At 41.8% G+C, this 22,453-nt stretch overlaps 1 protein-coding gene across 1 annotated transcript in view; it reads right to left on the minus strand.

The window, feature by feature from the left end:
* Nucleotides 1-22,453, minus strand: part of CFAP61 (cilia and flagella associated protein 61) — a 256,888-nt gene that overhangs the window by 134,991 nt on the left and 99,444 nt on the right. Inside the window, exons 14-17 of the mRNA XM_029220311.1 lie at nt 10,882-11,008; nt 6,392-6,469; nt 4,048-4,254; nt 1,050-1,184 (exon numbers count right to left, since the gene is read on the minus strand). Of these exons, the coding sequence (XP_029076144.1) occupies nt 1,050-1,184; nt 4,048-4,254; nt 6,392-6,469; nt 10,882-11,008 (547 nt within the window). The remainder of the gene's footprint in view (nt 1-1,049; nt 1,185-4,047; nt 4,255-6,391; nt 6,470-10,881; nt 11,009-22,453) is intronic.

The raw sequence follows: 22,453 nt of genomic DNA on the forward strand, positions 1-22,453 counted from the left end.
TAGAGCAAAAGAATTGCTATTTGTTTTTAGTCTCTACTCAAATACAAAGTTAGAACTTAGAAAATAAATACAAATTTATTTTTTATTTTACAAATATAAAGACTTAGGACTTTACATAGGACTTAGAGCAGCCTGCCTCTAAGATGGGTCTTGGTGGACCCACCCCCCATACGTAAAGCAGGAGCTGGGGGCCGTGAGGTGACGCATGTCCCGCAAAACTGGGGTGTTGATTTGAGCACCGTTTCCAGCACCATTTTTAGCTCCTTTGCTAAACGTTTGGAGAGTTTAAACTTTCCACTTTCCTCCTTTCTCTCTCACAAAGAACAAGTGTCGGCCCACTGCGGGGCGTTTTTCTACCGTATTTAAGTGGAAGTGTGCACATACAGTACAAGCTTACATGTAAGTCAGCCTGACAAAGTCACGCTTCCAGCCAAGTACCTGAACACGGCTCTGTGTATGGTTGTTTACGCGTACACTTCCACTGAAAGCGAAATCTAGGTTCTGTTTGGTCCCTTTTCCTGTTCTGGTACTAAGAGTGTCCCAGGGCTGTGCACTCTAAGCTCAAAGCCCCCGCCACCCAGGACAGCTGAGACGTTCCTGTTCATCACGCGGACTCCCCCAGGAGGAGGGAACAAACCTAGCTCAGGACTCAGCCCCAAACGTCCTCACGCTGCCAGGCCTAGGTTCTCAAACCGAGAAAGCAGAGCATGAAGGAAAGGGGGTCTGCTTTGGAGCAAGGGGGCTAAACCCAGAAAGACGCTGGGAGGTGGACCCCAAGCCACTGGTACTGAGGCGCAGCAGCCCGCGGCGGCGTCCCCCGTGTGAGGGGGGGTGGCGCGTCACGAGGGACCACATGGCGTCCGCTCTGCTCCGGGCTCGCTGCGGAGGCACCACCCTAGGGCAGGGGCCGGTGGGAGGAAGCCTGGGCTCCGGGATGAAGCAGCAGCCGTTGGGCTCCGGCTCCGCGTATGCAGCGCCGCCCCATCTGCCACGCCCGCCCGCTCGCCCGCGCTGGCACTGCGCCCCGCCTGCTGCCGCCGGCTACCCACCGCGTCCCTGAAGACCTCCTTTGATGGGGCGTTGATGCCAAGCTTTTCCAGGGGATAGACAATCTGTCGTCGGGGCCGCACGGGAACCAAGTAGTGGAGGGCGGACGTCAGCGAGTGGGCGCTGGAGCTCTGAAACTGGGAGACAGCGACCTCGATTTTAGGGGGAATGGCGTGGGAGCCGCGCGCACATTTGCCGGCACGCGCCTCGACAAATACAAAACTCCCAACCCGGCCAAACCGGAGAGGGGGGGTGGAAACCAGCAAATAAACAAACATACTCTTCGACCAGAGGAATGAATTGTAGATAATGCCTGACACTAATGAAGATAATTACGGGAGTAATTGCATCACTATCTCTGTGGGAATGACAGATAAACAAGTGGTTTGGTTTATGGGATTTTTCAGCACAAGTATTTTCCCCAGGAGGATATTCTTCTCCGTAGTGATCATGAATCAGCTCGATTTGACCCCATTAAGCTGTGTTATCTGCGTCCTGGTAACCTTTGCGTGTTTCACACAAGCTGCTTTAAGAAGGCACATAGATAAAAATGTCATCTGAGGGGCAATAGGGCGCAGATGTGAAAATCCTCATGTTTGTGAAAGTCACTGCTACTTCAGCTGGACCTTTGTTGATCACAGAAGTGTTTTAAAACAAAAGGATAAAACAGGAGAGTGGGGGAGTGGAGGGGGGAGGGGGCTGGACCAGATTATTCTGCTTTATATTAATACTAAATTGTGAGCTGGATTTATGCTTACTGAAATGGGCTACAATAAATCATGTTTTAGGTGAATGCTTTAAATATTAATTTTATCCAAGTTTTAGACTTGGCAGAGAAAACTGAACATGGTGATCTTTATTTCTTTCACATTTATGAAATCTTAGGGGTTTTGGTGAAACCCCTAAGCTTTGGGTATTTCAACTGTGTAAACCTCAAACTGTCAAACCAAAAATTTTTAATGAGACATTTACCGAATTTAACCTGGAAAGCAAAGAAAGTAAAACGGAACTGTAGCTGTAGTTTAATAAATGACGTGGTTTACACATGACTTATTTGTGGTTCTAAAAATAGCCCCTAGGCCTTTCTAAGAGCTTCTGGAAGGGATTTCTAAAATCCTTCACTATTGAACTTCACTGCCTGATTTTACACACTGAGAAACAGAACCCAGGGATCTCTAGCCAAAGCTGTGTTTTTAAGCCTGGAAGAGCTCTCAGTACATGTTCTGGCAGGAGGGTGTGGAGAAAACCGTCTTCATCATGTCAGCCGAAAGCTCACTTGTACTGCAGTCAACTGGGGATTTATAGCAGAATTTGGAGATTCTTACCTGTACTATTTGGTATTGCTTCTTGCACTTATTTAAATGTACGTGTATAAATCAACTAGAGGTGCAGACAGAGAGGAAATCTGTTTCCAAGTGTGTTTCTATGTTATATATACAATAGCGCGTAACATGGTCCTAATTCCACACCATGGAGGGAAATACGTGAACACTCAATGAGTTCAGTTCAAGTCACCATTTTTTAGGATGCATGCAAAAGGACTTTCTACCAACTGGGCACTGGCAGGAAACACTGGGAATAAAAACTGAGAATGTAACATCACATCCTTAAAGGTCACCAAATTGGCACTTGGCCAAATGTGAAGTACAAAGAAATTGTGCAGGACCAGGATTTTCAGGCAAAACTGTTAAACCTCCCATGTCCCAGGTTCAAATCTGGGGCATTCACATTGCTAAAGGGCTGCATTTTGATAGGAAAAAAATCATCACTAGAGCATATTCTACATTCGCTACCTATCTTTTCCATGTTTTTTCTTCTTTCTCCTCCATTCCTTCTGTTTTTCCCCAAAAGGAATTTGTCAAATAAGATACATTGGTAAAATTACTGTTATGTGTATGTACCCATATACCTTAGATTGTTTTTAAGTTTAATAATTCAGAGCATTTAAAAAACCCACTTAGCTCACCATGGTAACTAAGAAGAAACGTGACAATGTCAGACTCTAGGCAGAGGCTAAGAAAGTTTTTGGTCACGAATGGGATCTTATGGGACAATTTCTACCTAGGGGGGTAGAAATTTCTACCTGGGGGTTCAGTTCTCAACACCCCTCAAGTCTGCATCAACACTGTCAGTGACAGAGGGACCATCTTGCAGGAAAGAACTGCTTGGGGATCCAGCTCCAAGAAGCCCTTGCCTGTGAGCAAGCAGGACACTGCGTGTGAGCACGTGTGAGCACGTGTGAGTGTGTGGGACCCTTCTACGTAACAGGGCTGCAGCTCTGAACAGGACAAACAGCTCCAGCTTTACGGCACAAGACAGAATGTGAGCGAGTGAGAAGTGCTATGAAGGAGACTGAAGCAGGATACACGGAAGCAGGAAGCAAGAGCTTGCTATTTGTGCACAATATACATAATGTATACACAGTAGACGCGTGTTTGTTACAGAAGTATTGCTCTACGTAAGTACAAGTATTATGCAGACATAGAGGTATCTACTACATAAAGGTTACATCAATAACACATATCTCCACTTTTTATCCATCACTTTTATGGGGATGTTATACTGCTGTTTTGCAATACCGTGATAGCACACCAGTATTAAGGACTGAGCTAATTTATTCTATGGGTTCACTACTAGAACATTCTTTGCTTGAAGAACATCATAGGACATTTTGGCATTCACTAATTCACATGAGAAATAATTTGATTTTCACATCCCTTAGAGTGTTTTTCCATAGCTTTCAGTGTCTGCTTTGTAGATATGGAAAAGCCAACAATTTGTTCTACTAATTATATGGGTTGTGATGGTTTCAGAAATTCAAAGCCTTCTGGGTTTCCACTGTAGTGTAAGAAAAGGACCAAACTCAATATGGCCATTTGAAATTCAGAGCCACATTATAATCAAAATACATGGAGTGAAGAAGAAATAAAATATGGCACACGACACAAATGACACCGTGACACAGATCTGCTGCAAAAGTGACTTAAGACATTCTTTTACCTTGCCTTCCTTGGCTCGCGGGTAAACAGGGTAGTAGAGACAGGACTTATATCCTAAACGGAGGATCTCCTTCAGAAAAAACTTGGTGTAGTGCTGAAAAATGGGGTTCAGGGCAAAGTGATACAGGTGGCCATGCTCTTCGCGCTGGTGATGACTAAAGTATATGAAGTCTTCAATATTGTAGTGGGATCGTATGTACTCTATATCCTAAAAGGAGATGTGAGAAAGGACACCTAAGATTTTAAACAAACGGCATGCGCTTTCTGAGAAACATCATTTAAAAATGACTTTAGGTACAATAATGAGAGACGAGTTTTTCCCTCCTGTTATTTACTATCTCATTTTCATTGTTAATTTTTTTAAAGCTAAAACTCATGTTTCTTGAAAGTCACTTGTTTTGATGGCTTACTTCTGGAGGGTGGCTCAGAGCTTTGGGATTTGCTCCTCACAGCTGTGCTAAAAACCTGGAGAGCCTTGAGTCCCTGCTCATGGACAGCCTCCCAGTGGCCAGAGCAATGCAATGGAGAAGCAGATATACACTACCGTCAAAGAGCCCATGCCAACCATCCACACTAATAATCTCTCATTCATGACATGGAGAGACTTTTGGGGAAAACTGACGAATGCAAAAGACCAGTTAGAGAAACATACAACTCACTCCAGAGGAAACAGAGGTTATCCAGCAAATGGAGGAGAATTTTTAAAAAATTCTACTCAATGTCCTCAGAGATACCAAAAAAGGATCTCGCATAAAACATAACAAACAAGCTCCTACAAAAAAGGAACAATAAGAGAACAAGGAAGAGACTTGGAAGTTAAACACATGAACTCTGAAATTAAAATTCCAATAGAAGGCCTGGATAATAGACTAGATGTGGCTGCACAGTAAATTAGGAATCTGGAAGATAAAATCAAGAACAACTCCTAGAATGAAGAATAAGAAGTACAAGAGATTAAAAAGTACAAGAAGAAAGGTAAAAGACAGTGAAGGGTCACTTCCATCCAAAAAGGAATGGAGAATAGAGAAAATGGAAGGGAAGAAATCATTAGTGAAATCATAGAAGAAAGATGTTCCCAAGCTCAAATGAGGCATAAGGTACTTCATAAGAATTTTTGGAATAAAAGGGAAAAACTAATTCTCAAGAGAGAAAGCAGACATACATACATTTATTTACATCAGACTGTATTTTATCCGTAACATTGGATACTGGAAGATAATGAAAGTAAAAACATCAACACTCTGATGAGAAATAATTTGCATATGAATTCTATCCACAGCTGAATGAGTGTTCAAGCGTGAGGACAGATGAAAACTTGTATATGTGTGTGGACTCAGAGACCCTACCCTCTTCCACTCACTCTCCAAGAATTCTTAAAGATATATTGAATCAAAAGAGAAATGAATCCAAGAACAAGGATAGTTTGAACACATTAGAGAAATAAAGTCATACGAACATCTCAATAAATGCCGAAACACATTTAATAAAATTCAACACCCATGCGTAACAAAAACTTTTAGTAAACTAGAAATAGGAGAGAAGTTCCTTAACATGATAGAGGGTATCTTCCAGAAGCCATGTTCCCAGAAGGGAAGTCTCAATATTATAATTATCAGTTCTGCCTAAATTGTTCTGTAAAATCTACATAGGCACAAATAAATTCATAGTAAGTATTACAAGGTTTATCTGGAAAAGAAAACACCCAAGTTTAACCAAGAAACTTCAGGCAAAAAATATAAATAAGAGAAGACTTCCCCACCAGATACCAAAGCACGTGATAGTGCAATAGATATCAACAAATAAATCCATGGAACAGAACAGAGAGTAAAAATAGACACAGACACATGGAAATTTAATAATATAAAGGCAGCATTTTAAATCAGTAGGGAAAGAATGGACTACTCAGTAATAAATACTTTGGAATAATTGGCTGTGCACTGGGACAAAATAAAATTAGATGTCCACTTACACACACACGCCCGCACGCACACGATGCATGAAAATAAGTGCAAGGAAGAACGCTGGAAGGGATAAATGCCTAACTCTCAATAGTGGTAATCCTTTGGGGAGGGAGCTGGGACTTCTTTTTGGTGGTGGAAGGTTATTTGAATTTTTAGATGGTGAATGTTTTCATGTACTCTTCGTAATATTTTAAACATTTTGAACCGAAAAAAAATGGAGACTTGAAAGGCTGCCCAGTGGGATGCAAGCAGATCTACAGCCTTCAGAAAAAGAAGACATTCATCCTAAATAAGTAAAAATGAAACTTCAAAAGAGGCACTGTGTGCTAATTCACGAGAGGAAAAGGCACAATCAAGGGAAGTAGTATCCACTTCACAATTTACCATTTCATCTCTGATCACTGCAATGCCAACTACTTGTTCTGCAACTTCGGCTACAAATGCCTGCAGTGGTGTTCCATCCTGACAAGAGAAGCAGATATTTTAAGACCCTAAAAAATATTGCTATTAGTGTTTCCGTTAGCTGTCGATACAGGGTTTCAACCGTGATCACATAACGACAATGATAAAGCCACCATCCTATCACCACTTACCTCTGGGCCAGGTAATAGGTTAAATGCCCTCTTTGTATGCGTTTAACCCTCACTTCAACCCCTCTGAAGTAAGTATTACCATTACATCTCTACTTCATTTATGAGAAAATAAGCCCTGGGAGGCTGCCTTGCCAAGATCTCCAGCTGGTACGGGATGGATCTATTGATTCAAACCACATTCCTTTGACTGGGAATCTGTTTTCTTTAGCATGACATCAGTGGTTCTCAAACACTGTCATCCCAGGCCCCCTGTGTCCTGAGGATGCTAAAGAGCTTTGGTTCATGTATGTAATGTCTACCACTATTTTCTATATTAGAAATTAAAACTGAGAAAATTTTGAATTCTTTGATTAATTTTTGTTGAATTTATTAATTAAAGCACATGTTTTAGTTTGATAAAAATATTTAGAGAGAAGAGTAGCATTGTTTCATATTTTTGCAAATCTCTTGAATATCTGGCTCAATGGAAGACGGCTGGATTCTCACACCTACTTCTGTATTGTATTCAATCTGTTGTAACATGTTATTTTGGTTGAAATATATGCAAAAAAAAATCTGTCTTCACAAAGATACGTAGTTGGAAAAGGGAGAAGTATTTAAATAATATTTTCAGATAATTATGGATATTCTCCTTTGATGCGCCACCAAAACTCAACATGTAGTAAGTAGTGTTTTAAAGATAAGTTGCAATGTGGCTCTGAAGCCATGTCAGTGAACTTTGTATACCCTACTACATTAAAATGTATTGGTCTCTTTTGCACTTTGAATCTTTTACCCATGCATGATTTTGTAACATCGTGTACTGTCTATCTGGAAAATATTGATTCACCAAGCTTATGCAGATTTTCCAAACGTTGACCTATTTCATTACAAAATATCAAAACATTGCGTTTGGTAATATCACCGCCAGTCTCATCAGAAAAAGTTTTTTTAAGTTTTGGGAAGCTGTCAAGCTCATGATGGCAGATACTGACTTTCTAAAAGTCTAATTTTTTCTTGAAAGCATGGACTTTATCATGGGGGAACACATGCTGTCAGTTGTTTCTTTGGAGTGACACTCTCACCTCACTCATTTTTAAGAAAAAGTCTGCCAACTCCCCAGGACTGAATTACCATATTTTGTCTGCCAGCTGTTCCGTGACAACGGTGCTGCTTCAGCCTGCAATTCAAACAACTGCAGAAACATTTTTCTTGAAACAACCAATATACTTCAGTCTGCAGCCAAGAGCGGTGTGCGCACGTCTCATTTTGCTACACAGAATACTGCAAATACATGTACTCAAGAGCTAAGAGTTAGTAAGTTAATGTTTACAGCTTCAAGGGAAACTGGCTTTCCCTTTTGTTTGAATTTTAATTAAAATGTCTATGGAGATAGTTGCAGATTCACCAGCAGCTGTAAAAAACAATACAGAAAGATTCCTTCTACACTTTGCCCAGTATCCCATAACGGTAACCTTTGCAAAACACTAGTATCATATGACAAGCAGGGAACCCACACTGATGCCATTTCGCGTGCGCGTGCGCGCCCATGTGTGTGCGTATTAAGATCTATGCAATTTTATCCCCTGTGTAGGTTCATATGTCCACCACTGCAGTCAAGATACTGAACAGTTCCAACACAAGGATTTCGTGGGTTGCCTATTATACCACACCTATCTGCCTCCTGCCCCACTTCCACCCTTAACCCTGGCAACAAACGATCTGTTCTCCAGTTCTAAAATGTTGTCATTTCAAAAATGTCATATAAGTGAAATCATACAGTATGTAACCTCTAGGGACTGGCTTATTTTTCCATTTAGCATAATTCTCTGGACATCCACCCAAGCTGATGTATGAATCAACAGTGCATTCCTGAATAGTATGGAGGGTCCCTAAAAAACTAAAAGTAGAACTACCATATGATCCAGCAATCCCACTTCTGGGCATATATCCAGAAAAGATGAAAACTCTAATTTGAAAACATACATTCACCCCGATGTTCATAGCAGCACCACTGACAATAGCCACGACATGGAAGCAATCTAAATGTCCACCAACAGATGAATGGATAAAGAAGATGTGGTACGTATACACAATGGAATATTACTCAGCCATAAAAAAGAATGAAATTTTGCCATTTGCAGCAACATGGATGAACCTAGAGATTACCATAGTAAGTGAAGTAAATCAGAGAAAGACAAATACCATATGATATCACTTATTTGTGGAATCTAAAAAAAATGATACAAATGAACTTATTTACAAAACAGAAACAGACTCACAGACATAGAAAACAATCTTATGGTTACCAAAGGGGAAAGGGGAGGGAGGGATAAATTAAGAGTCTGGGATTAACAGATACACGCTACTTACTATATATAAAATACATAAACAAGGACTTACTGTATAGATACACATATATTTATCTGAATCACTTTGCTGTACCTGAAACTAACACAACATTATAAATCAACTATACTTAAACAAACAAACAAAAAAAAACTGGTGCGTCCCTTTGCACTGCTGAGCACTATTCCATGGCATGGAATTGCCACAGCTCACCCTACCCATTCCCCTGTTGGAGGACATCTGGGCTGATTCCAGCTGCTGTGAACATTTGTGACCAAGTCTTCATTTCTCCGCGATAAATGCTCAGAGATAACTGTTGCATGTTTTTTGTTTTTTAAGAAACAGCCAAAATGTTCTCCAGAGCAGGGGTACCATTTCACATTCCCACCAGCAGCACAGGAGTGATCCAATTTCCCTGCACCTTCGCCACACCTGAGTGCTGTCACTCTTCTTTGTTTTAGCCATTCTCCTGGTGCACAGTGACATCCCGTTGTGGATATTCTGTTCCTGTTGTTGCTGTGAGCGCATCGCAGCAAACTCGAAGGCCACTGGGAAGTTTGGTGACACTGCTTCAATCCACACTGAGTTCCCTGAGGTTTTGCCCACCATTGCCTTTCCGCTGAATATCAATTCAGTGGAAAAGGAAAATAATTTCTTACTCTTACTCTGAGCATAGTTTTTACCTCATAGACTCCCTGCATGTGTCTTGGAGACCCCTGTGTCAGCGAGCCAGGAGGGAAGAAACAAACAAAAAAAGAAACAAAGAGACCAAGACAAACCAAAACAAAACAAAAAAAAACATGTGCTGGAGGGAAGTTTTACTTTAATTCAATGCCTTTATAAATATTAAACATCTCACCACGTTTAGTGTTTGTTGTCTCCCTCTTGATGAGTTTAAAATTAACTGAGAGGTTTATCCAAAAGAGCCCATAACTGGGAACTCGCCAGATGACCCCAGAGGTGGAATGAAGAAATACATTGAGGTATATTCATGCAATGAAGTATCAATACTTTACAGCACAATGTGGATGAATCTCACAATCACTGCTGAGCAAAAGAGGCTAGATGTCAGAAAACACACTGTATGATCCCTTTAAATAAGCTCCAAAGACAGGCATCTATGATCTTAGAAGTCAAGGTGGTACTAACTGGGGGAAGAGTGACTAAATGAGAGCTTGAAAGGGACTTCCAGTGGGCTGGGGTCAGTCTGTTTCCTGAAACAGGTGCTCGTTATGTGGCATATTCAAACTGTGAAAGCCATCAAACTTTTTATTGGTTATGATTCAGTGAAAAAATCTTTTTAATAAAATTCATCAAGAAGTAATTAAGCATTTCCCTAGCTACATGCATTGTTCCATGTCTGGTGAAGTTAACTGGCCTGGTCCTTAAGAAAGCAGCGATGATGTAAGGACCACTGCTAGCTTGCCCTCTGCAATGGCAAAAGTACAGTACAGTTAACTGTACTAGAAAGAGAACCCAGCATTGGTCATACAGGATCTTCCCAGCCAATCCAATCCTTGAGGATGCAGCCAGCAACCTCAAGGGTATGGACAGACCCATCACCCAGAAGGGCAAAATGGGGTGCTGCTGGGATGGGCACCAGGCACCCCAAGGATCCACTAACCTTGGTCAGATTTGCCTATTCCAAGCACTGAGATCTAATTTTGTTATATTTGTCTAGATCAAGTTCAAATTTTCTAGCCCCATGATAAGAATTTAGGGCATCTGATCAGCCCTCATAGGGCCACTAGTGAGAAGAATAGCCCCACTTCCTTAAACCTCAGTTTCCTTGTTCTTTTCTTCTCCCTCCCACCTTCCAACCCCACCTCCGCCGCTCCCCACCACACGATTCTCCAACTAGGCCCAAGGAAACTTCGGGGTTGAATGTACATGGGTCATAATGGTCCCAAAACATGAGGAAAAGAAGCCAGTCTGGTCATAGCAGGTACTTACAGGGTCCCTGCGAGCCTCGTTGTACTGCTGTAAATCTTCCAATATGCTTTTACTCAGCATGAGGGTGCTGACGAGATTTTCAACACCAGGAGTATCCAAGAGAGTGGCTAATCTTATTTTAATGGTCCTGGGTAAGGAGAGACACATTTTCTTTTTCAGGTTAACGTACTAAAATATGTATTCCGTCCTCCACCCAAATGGAGACAGAATTGTAACAGATCACACTTGTATAAAATAATATCTGGTAAAATATTTTTTATATAACATTGGGGTTTGATTAACTACAAAAGTAATTCTTCATTCTAGAAAACCTGGAAAACACACATTTTAAAAAGTGCAAACATTGTAAATCAACTATATTTCAATTTTTTATAATTTTAAAATAATTTAAAAATAAAAATTTAAAAAAGAGAAAGAAGAACAAAGAAAACCCAAAGTCAGAAGAAGGAAGGAAATCATAAAGATCAGAGCACAAGTAAGTGAAATAGAAATGAAGAAAACAATAGCAAATATCAATAAAACTAAAAGTTTGTTCTTTGAGAAGATAAAATTGATAAACCTTTAGCTATACTCATCAAGAAAAAAAGGGAGAGGACTCAAATCAATAAAATTATAAATGAAAAAGGAGAAATCACAACTGACACCACAGAAATACAAAGGATTATAAGAGAACACGACAAACGACTATATGCCAATAAAATGGACAACCTGGAAGAAATGGACAAATTCTTGGAAAGGTACAATTTTCCAAGACTGAACCAGGAAGAATTAGAAAATAGAAGCCGAACTATCACAACTAATGAAACTGAAACTGTGATTAAAACTCTTCCAACAGGGCTTCCCTGGTGGTGCAGTGGTTGAGAGTCCGCCTGCCGACGCAGGGGACACAGGTTCGCGCCCCGGTCTGGGAAGATCCCACATGCCGCGGAGCAGCTGGGCCTGTGAGCCATGGCTGCTGACCCTGCGCATCCGGAGCCTGTACTCCACAATGGGAGAGGCCACAAGAGTGAGAGGCCCATGTACCACAAAAAACAAACAAAAAAACAAACAAAAAAATCTTCCAGCAAACAAAAGCCCAGGACCAGATGGCTTCACAGAATAATTCTATCAAACATTTAGAGAAGAGCTAAAATCCATCCTTCCCAAATTCTTCCCAAAAATTGCAGAGGGAGGAACACTCCCAAATTCGTTCTACAAAGCCACCATCACCCTGATACCAAAACCAGACAAAGATATCACAAAAAATGAAAATTACAGGTCAATATCACTGATGAATATAGATGCAAAAATCGTGAACAGAATACTAGCAAACAGAATCCAACAACACATTAAAAGGATCATACACCATGATCAATTGGGATTTATCCCAGGAACGCAACGATTCTTCAATATATGCAAATCAACCAACATGATACACAATATTATCAAATTAAGGAATAAAACCATATGATCATCTAAATAGACAAGGAAAAAGCTTTTGACAAAATACAACACCCATTTATGATAAAAACTCTCCAGAAAATGGGCATAGAGGGAATCTACCTCAACATAATAAAGGCCATATATGACAAACCCACAGCAAACATCATACTCAATGGTGAAAAACTGAAAGCATTTCCACTAAGATCAGGAACAGCACAAGGCTGTCTACTCTTGCCACTCTTATTCAACATAGTTTTGGAAGTCCTTGCCACGGAAATCAGAGAAGAAAAAGAAATAAAAGGAATACAAATTGGAAAAGAAGAAGTAAAACTGTCACTGTTTGCAGATGACATGATACTATACATAGAAAATCCTAAAGATGCCATTATAAAACTATTAGAACTAATCAACGAAATTTGGTAAGGTTGTGGGATACAAAGTTAATGCACAGAAATCTCTTGCATTGCTATACACTAACAATGAAAAATCAGAAAGAGAAATTAAGGAAATAATCCCATTTACCACTGCAAAAAAAAAAAAAGAATAAAATACCTAGGAATAACCGACCTAAGGAGGCAAAAGACTTGTACTCAGAAAACTATAAAAAACTGATGAAAGAAATCTGAGATGACATAAACAGATGGAGAAATATGCCATATTCTTGGATTGGAAGAATCAATATTGTGGAAATGACTATACTACCCATAGCACTCTACAGATTCAATGCAATCCCTACTAAGCTACCAATGGCATTCTTCACAGAATTAGAACAAAAAATTTTACAATTTGTATGGAAACACAAAAGACCCCAAATAGCCAAAACAATCTTGAGAAAGAAAAATGGAGCTGGAGGAATCAGGCTCCCCGACTTTATACTATATACTATACTACAAAGCTACAGTAATCAAGACAGTATGGTACTGGCACAAAAACAGAAATATAGATCAATGGTATGGGACAGAAAGCCCAGAGATAAACCCATGCACATATGGTCACCGAATTTATGACTAAGGAGGCAAGAACACACAATGGAGAAAAGACAGTCTCTTCAATAAGTAGTGCTGGGAAAACTGGACAGCTACATGTAAAAGAATGAAATTAGAACGCTACCTAACACCATACATAAAAATAAACTCCAAATGGATTAAAGACCTAAATGTAAGACCAGAGACTATAAAACTCTTAGAGGAAAACATAGGAAAAACACTCTTTGACATAAATTACAGCAAGATCTTTTTTGACCCACCTCCTAGAGTAATGAAAATCAAAACAAAAATAAACAAATGGAACCTAATTAAACTTAAAAGCTTTGCACAGCAAAGGAAACCATAAGCAAGACGAAAAGACAACCCTCAGAATGGGAGAAAATATTTGCAAACGAAGCAATGAACAAAGGATTAATCTCCAAAATATACAAACAGCTCATGGAGCTCAGTATGAAAAAAACAAACCCAATTAATAAATGGGCAGAAGACCTAAATAGACATTTCACCAAAGAAGACATACAGATGGCCAAGAAGCACATGAAAAGATGCTCAACATCACTTAGTTATTAGAGAAATGCAAATCAAAACTACAATGAGGTATCACCTCACACCAGTCAGAATGGCCATCATCAAAAAATCTACAAACAATAAATGCTGGACAGGGTGTGGAGAAAAGGGAACCCTTTTGCACTGTTGGTGGGAATGTAAATTGGTATAGCCACTATGGAGAACAGTGTGGAGGTTCCTTAAAAATCTAAAAATAGAACTACCATATGACCCAGCAATCCCACTACTGGACATACACCCTAAGAAAACCATAATTCAAAAGGACACATGTACCCCAGTGTTCATTGCAGCACTATTTACAATAGCCAGGACATGAAACAACCTAAATGTCCAATGATAGATGAATGGATAAAGAAGATGTGGTACATATATACAATGGAGTATTACTCAGCCATATAAAGGAAAGAAGTTGGGTGATTTGTAGAGATGTGGATAGACCTAGAGACGGCCATACAGAGTGAAGTAAGCCAGAAAGAGAACAACAAATATTGTATATTAACACATATACATGGAATCTAGAAAAATGGTACAGATGAACCTATTTGTAGGGCAGGAATACAGATGTAGACGTAGAGAACAGACATGTGGACACAGTGGGGAAGCGGGGCGGGGGACGAATTGGGAGATTAGGTTTGACATAAATACACTACCATGTGTAAAATAGATAGCTAGTGGGAACCTGCTGTACGGTGCAGGGAGCTCAGCTTGGTGCTCTGTGACAACCTAGATGGGTGGGAGGGAGGTCTAATAGGGAGGGGATATAGGTATACACATAGCTGATTCATTTCATTGTACAGTAGAAACTAACACAACATTGTAAAGCAATTTTATTACAATTTAAAAAAATAAAATTAATTTTAAAAGTACAAAGAATAAGGTTAAAAAAATCACTGATTATACCCATTAACCAGACAACACAATGTCACACTTTAAATTTATTTAATTTAAAATGTTCAGCACCATGCTTTATGTCATATTTACATTGTACATAAAGCCAAATTCTTCCCCCAGTTTTCAAAGTATGTTAAGAAGTTAAAAAAATTACACTGAACCCAGGCGGGCTTCATGAGTCTCAAAATTCTTACTAATTTTATTTTTGATTTCGTGTTTTTACGTGAAGTCAAGTAGGACAGTGGAGCACGTCCGGGGCTTGGAGCCTTGGTTCACACATGGTACCCACCTCGCACCAGCACCCGTGATGGTTTCTCCCCCATCTATACCTTGCCCCTGGCACCTCCCCGACCCTGCCCTGTGACTGCTGCCACCCTCTGCCAGGGGTGACGACTGGGTTGCATTGGAGAGCCCCATGTTGAACCATCCCGCTCCACCCTCACTGGGGTCCTGGACACGGGCATGGGGAGGATCGAGGTCAGGTGTGTGCTCCTGGAGTCTAATCAGAGCAGGGTGGTGGCCGTCCTCACCCAGGGTCCCCACCCAGGGCAGGCAGTGCCACGCTGTTTTCGGCAGGCAACTCAGTGTGGAACTCTAGCCCACCCCGTGCCCAGGTATGTAGGGCATGCCGGTGCCTGTTTGCCACGGGATGGAGCCGTGGGCGTATGCGAGGGGGAGATGGCCTCTCCACCTTAGGCTAGAGTCTACATTTTCGTTTTGTAATGGGCCCTGCATACGATGTAGGGTTCATATATAATGGGCCCTGCATACGATGTAGGGTTCATATATAATGCATGCTCTCCAGTCATTGGGGTGTTATTACCAAATAGAGCAGGGCTACTCCTCCTACTATTAATAAAGTGAAATACTCTAACCTACTTAGCTTTCACTTGTAGTGAATATTTGTGCTTACATTTTAATGCATGCTTCCGTTCTATGGACAATGCAGCATATTTGCCAAGAACAATCTACATCTATAATTAACTGATAGAAAGATGATCAATTTACTATCACATTAATAATACAAATAGTATGAGCAATTTTTAAGTGTAAGGTAAGAACTTGATTCTGATATGGCCACCTTATGCCAAAATCTAGTTCAGATGAATTAAAGATATAAATGTAAAAAACAAGACCACAAAAGTACTAGGAAAATACCCAAGGGAATTAAGACCATATGTTCACAGGAAACCTTGTTCGTGAATGTTCGTAGCAACATTATCCATAATAGTTCCCAAAATGGAAAGAACCCAAATGTTCATCAACTTCTGAAGGGATAAACAATATGTGGTCTATCCATACACTGGAATATTATTCAGCCACAAAAGGGAATGAGTACTGACACAGGCTACAGCAGGGATGAACCTTGAAAAGTGAAAGAAGGCCACATAGTTTCATTCCATTTATATGAAATGCCCATAATAGGCAAGTGTATAGAGACAGGATGTAGATTAGCTGCTGGGGGCTGGGGGGGACAAGGGGACAGGGGTGACTGCAGCATGGGTAAGGGGTATCCTTTGGGGTGATGAATTGAGAATGTACTAAAAACAACAGAACTGTACACTCTGAGTGGGTGAATTGTATAGTGTGAATTATACCTCAATAAAGCTGTTACAAAATACACATATATACAATACCAGAGAAAGATGAAGGGAAAAGGACAGGGGAATGGCGATGAAAAGTCAAAAGAATAAGCTGGTGCGGCACATAATATCAGGTAAGTTAGACCCCAAGGCAAAAAGCATTATGAGGAAAAGAGGGTCTTTAACTATAAAAGTAAAAGTTCACTAGGAAGATATAACAATATCAAATCTGTAGAGATCTAACAATATAATTTCAGAATACTGAATTAAAAAACTGACATAACTATGACAAGAATAAGACGAATTCCACCATCATATTGCTAGAGTTTGAGACACTTTGCTCACAAATTGGTATCAGGCAAAAGATTTAAAATACTGTTGAAGATCTGGATAAAGTTAATCTAAAGGATCTTGCTTCTCCCAAATGAAAACACCAGGCCCTCTACCTGTCATCTCGCTCTTACCATCCCAGAGCCTCTGGCAGCTTAGTCAATGGCTGCTCCATCCTTCCTGTGGTTCAGGCCCAAACCCTTGGCTTAGTCTTGGTTCTCTTTCTCGCACGCCTCACTTCCCGGCAGCACGTCAGCTGGCTCGCCCTGAAAATGCGCCCAGAACCCAACCACTTCTCATGACCTCGGATGCTGGCGCAGCCACCAGTACCTCTTGCCTGGGCTGTTTCAGCAGCACCTTGATGGGTCTTCCTCACTCCCACCTCTGCCGCCCGACACTCATCCTTAACAAAGCAGGTAGAGTGATGCTTATAAAATGCTAAGTCAGTACTTCCCTGGTGGTGCAGTGGTTAAGAACCTGCCTGCCAAGGCAGGGGACACGGGTTCGATCCCTGGTCTGGGAAGATCCCACATGTTGTGGAGCAGCTAAGCCTGTGCGCCACAACTACTGAGCCTGTGCTCTAGAGCCTGCGAGCCACAACTACTGAGCTCGTGCGCCACAACTACTGAAGGCCACACACCCCAGAGCCCGCGAGCTGCAACTACTGAAGCCCGTGAGCTCTAGGGCCTGCATGCCACAACTACTGAGCCTGCGTGCTGCAACTACAGAAGCCCATGTGCCTACAGCCCGTGCTCCACAACAAGAGAAGCCACCGCAATGAGAAGCCCATGCACCGCAATGAAGAGTAGCCCCCGCTTGCCACAAGTAGACAAAGCCCCAGTGCAGCAACGAAGGCCCAACGCAGGCTAAATAAATAAATAAAAAAAAAGCTAAGTCAGGTCATACCACTCTTCTACTCAAATCTCAGTAAATTCAGGGGTTTTAAGCTCTTTTATGCCAAGGAACCCTCTCAGAAAAGTGTTTTTAAATGCACAAAATAAAATATGTAGGATTACACTCTATAGCCTCATTAAACGACATGACTCAGCAGTGATCTAATAATCTCCATACTTTTGCTGTATAAATAAGCATAGGCCTTAAGCAACATTTACAGATATCTGCAAATCCCACGATATGACAGGATAGGAAAATACCTGTTGTTTCAATGGAAGAGAAAGTTACAGGTGCTACTGATACTATTGTGGTTTGTTGCCTACTTTTACAATGGAAGGAAATGCTAGATTTTATGTTAAGCCTTAATAAAAATAAAGATGCGGTTTTCTCCTGAATTCTCCCCGTGGACCAAGGTTAAGGGCCTCAGCAATGATTCCCAAAGTCCTAGGATGGCTGAGCACCCCTCCTCTGGGATCTCTCCTCTGACTCATCTCGTATTTTTCTCCATAGTACTTCCTACCTTCTATTTATTTTGTTCATTGCTTGTCCCCTCTCACTAAAGTAAAACTTCACGAGGATAAGAATTTGGGTCTGTTTGCTCACTGCTGCCTCTCCTTGGCCAGACCAACACCTGGCACATAGTAGGTGCTCAAGTAATATCTGTTGAATGAGTGAGTTATACAGTTTGCATGTAGACGGCCAGAGCATTTCCCCCAGGCTTCTGTGCATGACAAACGCTACAACTGAGTTATTAAGAGTGTTAGGGGAGCCACTGTGCTGGCCTTTGCTCTCTGGGTTGTGGGCATCGTCCCCCTCCACCCTACCCTCCCCAAGCCAGGCTCACAGCTCAGACCACATCATGGTCCACTCTGAAAGCCCAGGGCTCTTCCTAGCGCACAGTAGTGCTCACATGTTCAAAGGGAAAGGGGCCATTTTACTGCCAAGTATCACAAAAACTCAAACGTTATTTCATTTGTTTGTCCTTGAAAATCTACTGTCGATTAGGGAACACAACCATTTTGTGTTATATTGTGAAGCTCTCACCTCTGCTACTTACATTTGCCAAAGAAGAGTGTTTCACAATTTATATGAAAGTTCCTGGACTTTCAGGGGAGGACTGAGCAGCAGCGGCATGTCTGTGCCCTGCTCTAAGGCCATGCTGTCCAGTCTGGAGGCCACAAGCCACACGTGGCTGCTGAGCGTTGAAAGGTAGCATCTCTGGATCCAGATGTGCTGTCCATGCAAGATACCCACTGAATTCTGCAGACTTGGCCCCAAACGAGAATGCAGACGATCTCACTGATACATTTTTATACTGATTATATTTGAAAGCAATAATATTTTGACCACAAAGCGTTAACTGATAAATATTACGATTAGTTTTGCCTACTTCTTTTTGATTTTTAAATTACTGAGGCTATTAGAACACTTAAAATCACACACTCTGCGGCTCACTCCGTAGTTCTATTGGAAAAGGCTGCTCTCTATTGCTTCGTGTTTGCCTCTGAACGCTATTTTTCAATTGTTTTCTGCTTAGCTCAAAAAGCAGAATGTAGTTTTGCTCCACAAGTGACCTCTTCACCAGGGCTCTAAGGCAAGTGGCTGGTGTGGATACGACCTGCTTACACATCGGGAGCCTGTTAGTTCTGCTTTTACCAGGAATAAGATGATGGGGACCTAGAGACGGCAAAAGGGAAACTGTGGCAATAGGTATGTGTCCTAATTGCTTTTATGTGGCAATTGACAGGAGCACCCAGAAAAAGAGAAAAATTCATATGCATAAGAAACAGATCCACAATTAAAATGCATGCCTTAAAAATCAACGATTCAAGCAACTTTACTGAGAATGACTCAGTCAGTCATTCTGACTCAGTCAGCCAGACGCTGACTCAACATTCGCTGCGTGCCCAGCATGTCCTGGGTGTTGGGAACAAGACAGTCCACAAGGCCTGCCCTCGTGGAGCTGACCTACTATTGATTCCAGAACTATCTTCAGAGAAGTAATTCTGAAATCCCTTCAAATTTTAAATGATGAGAATGAGGTTAGAAATGGACGGGAGTTACGCAGACCCCAGTCTGTGTTTTAGCCATAGAGGGCCTCTGGAAAAATAAAATGACTTCAAAAGAAAGTTGTAGCAGAAACTAACTCAACATTATAAAGCAATTATACTCCAATAAAGATGTTAAAAAAAAAAAGTTGTAAGGATGCTTAGTGTTTTATTCTCAACATGTGCGATCCTTAATTAAAATGAAATTTTTCTTGAAATATACATGAATGTCACACACGCATGCACACACCAAAAGGAGACTGCATTTACTGTCAAATTATCGAGCAGCTATCTTTATTTCTTGCCATATTTTCAGATAAATCATAAAGATTAAGAATAGTCAATTGAGGGTTTACAAAATGATGTCAAGACCTTCTGTGGAATGAACTTTTAATGTGCTAAATAAATATCCAAAGAGACAAAGTTCATTTTGATGTTTACATATCAGAATTGGGGCCTGGCGGGACTGAAACAGATGGCGGGCCCACCAGATATACCTAAACGTGGTCCCACTTTCATCTCTCCACAAGTTTGGAATGAGGAGTTTCTGATATTCATTCTTTCATTATAACCTCTATACTGAGCCCCCTCCTCTCTCCCATAACCAGGTGCGGAACCAGGAAGGAAACCACGTCCCCAGCTCCCACCTGTTATACAGGTCACCTTGCACGACCTTCCTGGAAGTGAACACGTGCTCAGTCGCCAGGATGGTTTAGCCATTCTTTCCTCAAGGGCTCACACGTGGTTCTAAAGCCACCTTGAATCAGAGAGGCACTTTGCTGTGGCTGTCCTCATCCATCCACAGGGTTTCCTCCAGCCACAGAAAAAGCAAGGTCTCCCGAGGGGTCCTGCGTGGGGCTCCCATGTTTCCTGACCCTTCCCCGTGGTCCTTCACCTCCCCACGGCACTACTCTCTCACACGTCCTCCCTCTGATGTGTTTGGATGCCTGGGGAAATCTAACCTCTCCAGGAAGAAATGATGTCGCCCTTGCCCACTGGTCCCTTCTTGGGTCTGGAAAGTTTTGATTCCCAGGAATTTTTCTTCTCCGGCTTTTGGCAGACTCTGGCCCCAAAGGTCAGAATGTATAGCATTTAATCAGACTGCATGCATAACAAAACAGAAAATCATACATAAAAATAGAAGGGAAAAGATTTAACAGTTGATTTTTCGACCCTAAGTTGAACGAATGAATGATTTTAGACACCTAGCAGTCTATGTGTGTGTCGTCCCTCGGCCTTGCAGAATATAAGGCAATTTTTTGATGCCAGTAAATTAAAACTAAATGATGGAAAGAAGAAAAAGTAATTTGAGTCTTTCTGAATTCCAAAGGAGTGATCTATGTAATAGAAACATAAAATAATTCGGCAGCCATCAGCGTTTCAGTTTAATCCGAACAACAAAACAATAACCACAAAATAAAGTTCCTCTTGCTTTCAAGGAAGCTGATTAAAAGCACCAGAAAGACGGATATCCCTAAAACACCCTCCGCGACAACATGAGCCCAAAATAGGTATAACGGTGACGTCCTAGAAAAAGGTGACAACCAGGCATGAGTGAGTCACCCACGGAAAAACACATAAAACAAAAATACTGAGGGAAGGAAACATTTAAAAGCCAACTACCTAAGGGCATTTTTATTTGCTGAGCAAAGTTGACAACTGGTGGTATGACTCAACTTAGCTGTCAATATTTATTCACAGAAAATCATTTCTGGCACAGTAAATATCAGTTGGATGAGTAAGTTCTAAACATAGCCTCCTAAATTAAAAACGGCAAATTTCAGAAAAACATGGTTTGGAAGGGCAGGAAGATGGAATAAGTGGCTGGTTCACCCAAATGTGTCCTCTGCTCATGAATAAAGAAGAAGGAGAGCCGGGGTGATGATGAAGGATGGGCAGCAGAAGGAAAAGGAAAGACGTTCTTGTACCAGCTTCAGGTTACATGTGGAAACATCCCAGAGGTCACTCAGTGAAGTACAATGTTAAAAAGCATTTAGTTTATGCACATTCCAAATGAAAGCTAACATAAATATTGAGAACCGTCCTCTCAAAGACCAGCAGCCACAAAGGAAACGAGAGGGGCCCTCGCGTGGAATCTGTTGATGCGAGAGGTGGCATTGCGAGTGACTGAGTTAGTGATTTGTCCCCGTGCTCAGCAGCATGGCCAAAGGGCAGGTGACAGACACAAATATAACTTCCCAAGGGAAGAGGAACGCGATCGGGTGGGAGACCAGGACACGAGGTCATGAAATTTAGAGTAACCAAACTTAAGGGCATGAACGATCCATCCCAAATGTCAAGAGAAGTGAAACAAAAACAATGGAAGGACATGATGTATTTTAAAGCCACAGCAGGAAAAGCGTGGGTGTGGAGGGCCGTGCCCACCTGGCTGTTCCCCTGCCTCCTTCCCCCCCACCCCGCCGCGCACCTGCATCTCTCATCCCTCTTCGTGGTCACCCTCACGCTTACACAAGCTGTATCTTCTAGCTCTCCTTTCTTTACGTCTCTCTCCTCCACCTGGAGTGCAGGCACCATAAGGACGAGGGGTTTTGTCGGTTTGGGTCACTTTTGCTTCCCCAGCACCTAGGATGGGGGCGGGCACACCCTGCACACTCAACGTCAAGTACAGGGTGAATGAGGGGGGCGTGGGCCTGGGGTCTCTGGGAAAGAAAGCCCACCTGCAGCTAGCTCCACACTGTGGTGATCACAGGTGTCAGCCATCAGGCCGACGCAAGGGATGCCAAGTTCAGGCTGGAACTGACACGGGGGAAGCAGAGTGGACACGGAAAGAAGCCAGGACCCCAAAGATTCAAACCCCAAAGCCCTGCCCATCTCCAGACCTCCCAGCTAT

Source organism: Monodon monoceros, unplaced genomic scaffold, assembly GCF_005190385.1.
Source record: "Monodon monoceros isolate NGI ecotype Baffin Bay Population unplaced genomic scaffold, NGI_Narwhal_1 Super_Scaffold_13, whole genome shotgun sequence".
In the NCBI taxonomy this organism is placed as follows: Eukaryota; Metazoa; Chordata; class Mammalia; order Artiodactyla; family Monodontidae; genus Monodon; species Monodon monoceros.